The following is a 5,000-nucleotide window of genomic DNA, read 5'->3' as shown; positions in this document are numbered from 1 at the left end:
AGTCCGGGGGATTCCTCCTCTTCCTGGGCCTCCAGTCCGGGGGATTCCTCCTCTTCCTGGGCCAGTCCGGGGGATTCCTCCTCTTCCTGGGCCTCCAGTCCGGGGGATTCCTCCTCTTCCTGGGCCTCCTCTTCCTGGGCCTCCAGTCCGGGGGATTCCTCCTCTTCCTGGGCCTCCTGTTGGAGTCCCTGTTGGAGTCCCTGTTGGAGTCCCTGTTGGAGTCACTGTTGTGTTGTGGATTCCTCCTCTTCCTGGGCCTCCAGTCCGGGGGATTCCTCCTCTTCCTGGGCCTTCAGTCCGAGGCGGTCCTCCTCTTCTTGGGCCTCCTCTTCCTGGGCCTCCAGTCCGGGGGATTCCTCCTCTTCCTGGGCCTCCTGTTGGAGTCCCTGTTGGAGTGCCTGTTGGAGTGCCTGTTGGAGTGCCTGTTGGAGTCACTGTTGTGTTGTGGATTCCTCCTCTTCCTGGGCCTCCAGTCCGGGGGATTCCTCCTCTTCCTGGGCCTTCAGTCCGAGGCGGTCCTCCTCTTCCTGGGCCTCCTCTTCCTGGGCCTCCTCTTCCTGGGCCTCCAGTCCGGGGGATTCTTCCTCTTCCTGGGCCTCCTGTTGGAGTCCCTGTTGGAGTCCCTGTTGGAGTGCCTGTTGGAGTGCCTGTTGGAGTGCCTGTTGTGTTGTGGATTCCTCCTCTTCCTGGGCCTCCAGTCCGGGGGATTCCTCCTCTTCCTGGGCCTTCAGTCCGAGGCGGTCCTCCTCTTCCTGGGCCTCCTCTTCCTGGGCCTCCTCTTCCTGGGCCTCCAGTCCGGGGGATTCCTCCTCTTCCTGGGCCTCCTGTTGGAGTCCCTGTTGGAGTCCCTGTTGGAGTGCCTGTTGGAGTGCCTGTTGGAGTCACTGTTGTGTTGTGGATTCCTCCTCTTCCTGGGCCTCCAGTCCGGGGGATTCCTCCTCTTCCTGGGCCTTCAGTCCGAGGCGGTCCTCCTCTTCCTGGGCCTCCTCTTCCTGGGCCTCCAGTCCGGGGGATTCCTCCTCTTCCTGGGCCTCCTGTTGGAGTCCCTGTTGGAGTGCCTGTTGGAGTGCCTGTTGGAGTGCCTGTTGGAGTGCCTGTTGGAGTGCCTGTTGGAGTGCCTGTTGGAGTCACTGTTGTGTTGTGGATTCCTCCTCTTCCTGGGCCTCCAGTCCGGGGGATTCCTCCTCTTCCTGGGCCTTCAGTCCGAGGCGGTCCTCCTCTTCCTGGGCCTCCTCTTCCTGGGCCTCCTCTTCCTGGGCCTCCTCTTCCTGGGCCTCCTCTTCCTGGGCCTCCAGTCCGGGGGATTCCTCCTCTTCCTGGGCCTCCTGTTGGAGTCCCTGTTGGAGTCCCTGTTGGAGTGCCTGTTGGAGTGCCTGTTGGAGTGCCTGTTGTGTTGTGGATTCCTCCTCTTCCTGGGCCTCCAGTCCGGGGGATTCCTCCTCTTCCTGGGCCTTCAGTCCGAGGCGGTCCTCCTCTTCCTGGGCCTCCAGTCCGGGGGATTCCTCCTCTTCCTGGGCCTCCTGTTGGAGTCCCTGTTGGAGTGCCTGTTGGAGTGCCTGTTGTGTTGTGGATTCCTCCTCTTCCTGGGCCTCCAGTCCGGGGGATTCCTCCTCTTCCTGGGCCTCCAGTCCGGGAGATTCCTCCTCTTCCTGGGCCTCCAGTCCGGGAGATTCCTCCTCTTCCTGGGCCTCCAGTCCGGGGGATTCCTCCTCTTCCTGGGCCTTCAGTCCGGGGGATTCCTCCTCTTCCTGGGCCTTGGGGTCCCTGTTGGGGTCCCTGTTGGGCCTTCAGTCCGGAGGGGTCCTCCTCTTCCTGGGCCTCCTGTTGGGGCTTCAGTCCGGAGGGGTCCTCCTCTTCTTGGGCCTCCTGTTGGGGTCCCTGTTGGGCCTTCAGTCCGGAGGGGTCCTCCTCTTCCTGGGCCTCCTGTTGGGGTCCCTGTTGGGCCTTCAGTCCAGAGGGGTCCTCCTCTTCCTGGGCCTCCTGTTGGGGTCCCTGTTGGGCCTTCAGTCCAGAGGGGTCCTCCTCTTCCTGGGCCTCCTGTTGGGGTCCATGTTGGGGTCCGTGTTGGGGTCCGTGTTGGGGTCCGTGTTGGGGTCCGTGTTGGGGTCCGTGTTGGGCCTTCAGTCCAGAGGAGTCCTCCTCTTCCTGGGCCTCCTGTTCGGGTCCATGTTGGGGTCCATGTTGGGCCTTCAGTCCGGAGGGGTCCTCCTCTTCCTGGGCCTCCTGTTAGGGTCCCTGTTGGGCCTTCAGTTGGGGTCCATGTTGAGCCTTCAGTCCAGAGGGGTCCTCCTCTTCCTGGGCCTCCTGTTGGGGTCCATGTTGAGGTCCATGTTGGGGTCCATGTTGGGCCTTCAGTCCAGAGGGGTCCTCCTCTTCCTGGGCCTCCTGTTGGGGTCCATGTTGGGCCTTCAGTCCGGAGGGGTCCTCCTCTTCCTGGGCCTCCTGTTGGGCCTTCAGTCCGGAGGGGTCCTCCTGTTGGGGTCCCTGTTGGGGTCCCTGTTGGGGTCCCTGTTGGGTCCTCAGTCCGGGGGGGTCTGGGCCTCCTGTTGGTGTTGCTGTTGAGCCTTCAGTCCGGGTGGTCTCCAGTCCGGATTCCTCCTCCTGGTTCTCCAGTCCGGATTCCTCCTCCTGGTCCTCTTCTCCGAGGTCGTCGGCGGGATTTCCCTAGGCCCTGTGCAGTTCCGCAGGGGGCGCGTCTCTCCCTGTCCTCGCTGTGACCCAGAGGAGCAGCAGCCCTGGGATGAGAAGCACCGCCAAAGCAGCAGCAGACATTGCAATGCGCTGGATTCTCTGCTCCCTTTTTGCATTGCTCTGCAGCCACTCATCTAGCAGGGCTCTCTCTTCGGTGCGGCGTATCTGGGATTATTTCTAGAAATAATCCCGTATGAATTGGGGAATGAACGAAGGCTATGCCCCCGGCGATTTTATATTTTTGGCTGTTTCCTGCAAGCTCTAGGTTTGCATAATTATGCTGCACTCGAAAATCTTTAGCAGGTTTCGTAATGCGGAAAACATTAAAAAAAGTCCGGGATAGTTACGTAGATACCAGTTATCAGCGTAATATACATTAACAATGATAATGGTATTTATTGATGATTGTAATAATTATACATTTGTCGCAATGAACATCGTTGAACAATAATCATATTTCCTGTGTAAAGAAAAAAAAATGCTCTCCCAAGGCCGCCAGCAAACATCCATAAATAAAGAATAATGAGCCACATTTCATCACATTTCTAAATCGTCTTGAAATATGAATTCCTAGTACCCAATTACCCACACTCGTTACTAATGGCGTCATTTATATAAAAAAGAACGAATACTAGATAACAGTATAAGAATAATAAACCTATAATTACAATAATACTGAAAAAAATTACATGCCAGTAAAGGCACCCAGCCAGAATGACACCCACCATCTGAGGGACTCCAAATATAACCATCTGTAAGGTAACGTCTTCGCTAGCCCTGGAATGCCTCTGCCGGATTCATTTACGCGAACGGCAGCGGCGAGTTCGTAGACATGAATCCAGTCGGCGCGGATTCCTGTAAGCGGTTCCTTTGAATACACGAAATACATTTTACCTGCATAACAAAGCAACGCTAAATACATTACACCACACACAACAAAGGGAAGGAGGGGGAGGGGTAGGTACCTAGGGGAAGCGAAGGGGGGGGGGGAGGACTGTGTCACTGTAATCGCATCGCGCCTTTATGGCACTATTTTGCATCCGCCATAGACGTCACATCTTAGTCTCGAGCGGATAACTACTTGGTAATAAAAGGCGCATGCGAGGGATTAATTATTTTTTTATTACTATTCCCGAACTTTGGCATTTTAATGTAAGAACGACGTATCACCGAAAAAAATGAATAAAAAAATTAAGGACTACATTAACAAACAAAAAAATGCAAATACGAATGAATATTACCTAAACCCGAAAAGGATCAACACGAAAAAACAAAATGCGTTAGATCTCGAAAATAATGGTATGTGTGATTTGTGGAAACATTTTTAGTTTTGAATATATCAAATACATATCCGTTGGACTATATAATCGAAAACCTGCACATTGACGGAAAACAAATAATGACTGACAACCGGCTTAATACAGGAAAAGACAACACATGTTGGTAAAGAGGAAAGGGGGAAGTGAGAGAGTGAGAGACAGAGAAATCTACCATTTACACTTTTAGACCATCTCTCTCTCTCCCTCCCTCCCTGTCTCTCCCTCCCTCCCTCTCCCTCTCTCCCTCTCTCTCTCTCCCACACGCCAAAAGAGTGTGATGATTCCTGCAGTTGCTATGGCTGCAGGTTAAGGCCACACCCCTCGATGTACTCGCCTAAATAAATGCCGGTCAAGAGTCTTCCTTTCGTCCCATTGAGCGAGATGAGAACCTTCTCCTGATGGGGGAGGTCTTCGGGGATTTCCTCAGCCTCCTCCCTCTTGGGGTCTTGAAGGTTGGCAGGGGGGGGGGACACCGGCCGATTGTCATCATTTTGGACAGATTGGGTAAATCTGTCCAAAATGATGACAATCGGTGTTCCTCCCCCCCCCCCCCACCTGCCAACCTTCAAGACCCCAAGAGGAGGCTGAGGAAATCCCGAAGACCTCCTCCATCAGGAGAAGAAAGTCTTCGTTCTCATCTCGCTCAACGGCTTGGATAAGGACGAAGGGAAGAATGAATCGACCGGCATTTATTTAGGCGAGTACAGCCATAGCAACTGCAGCCGTAATTGTGGCAGGAATCATCACAGAAGACACGACACTGGTAGGTGTGTGCTAGGTAGCTTGGACTCGGTGCGCCTTGGCCGTGTGACACGCTGGTTCAAGTGCTGCTGTTAGCCTGCTGTAGGACAAGGTCAAGAGAGCACAGGAGAGGTTGAGCGAGCTGGGGTAAGAGTGTGAGTGAGGTGTTTGTGTTGATCTTTTCGGGTTTAGGAAATGAAGGTATTCGTATCTGCATAACTTTTTTGTGGGTTAGTTTATTCTTACATT

The 5,000-nt window shown here is 54.5% G+C and overlaps 1 protein-coding gene across 1 annotated transcript; it reads right to left on the bottom strand.

Annotated features, from left to right (window-relative positions):
* Positions 1–221: 221 nt before the first annotated feature.
* Positions 222–3,443, bottom strand: LOC138864992 (involucrin-like). The gene is made up of 8 exons (XM_070133661.1): positions 3,381–3,443; positions 2,752–2,856; positions 2,245–2,664; positions 1,755–2,154; positions 1,164–1,612; positions 918–1,106; positions 468–860; positions 222–410 (listed from the first exon to the last, which is right to left on the bottom strand). The coding sequence occupies exons 1-8, from the start codon at positions 3,441–3,443 to the stop codon at positions 222–224; spliced, it is 2,208 nt and encodes a 735-aa protein (XP_069989762.1).
* Positions 3,444–5,000: the final 1,557 nt, after the last annotated feature.

The sequence above is a fragment of the Penaeus vannamei genome, chromosome 19 (assembly GCF_042767895.1).
Source record: "Penaeus vannamei isolate JL-2024 chromosome 19, ASM4276789v1, whole genome shotgun sequence".
In the NCBI taxonomy this organism is placed as follows: Eukaryota; Metazoa; Arthropoda; class Malacostraca; order Decapoda; family Penaeidae; genus Penaeus; species Penaeus vannamei.
The sequence above is the reverse complement of the archived record's forward strand: the minus strand, read 5'-3'. Positions and strand labels throughout refer to the sequence as shown.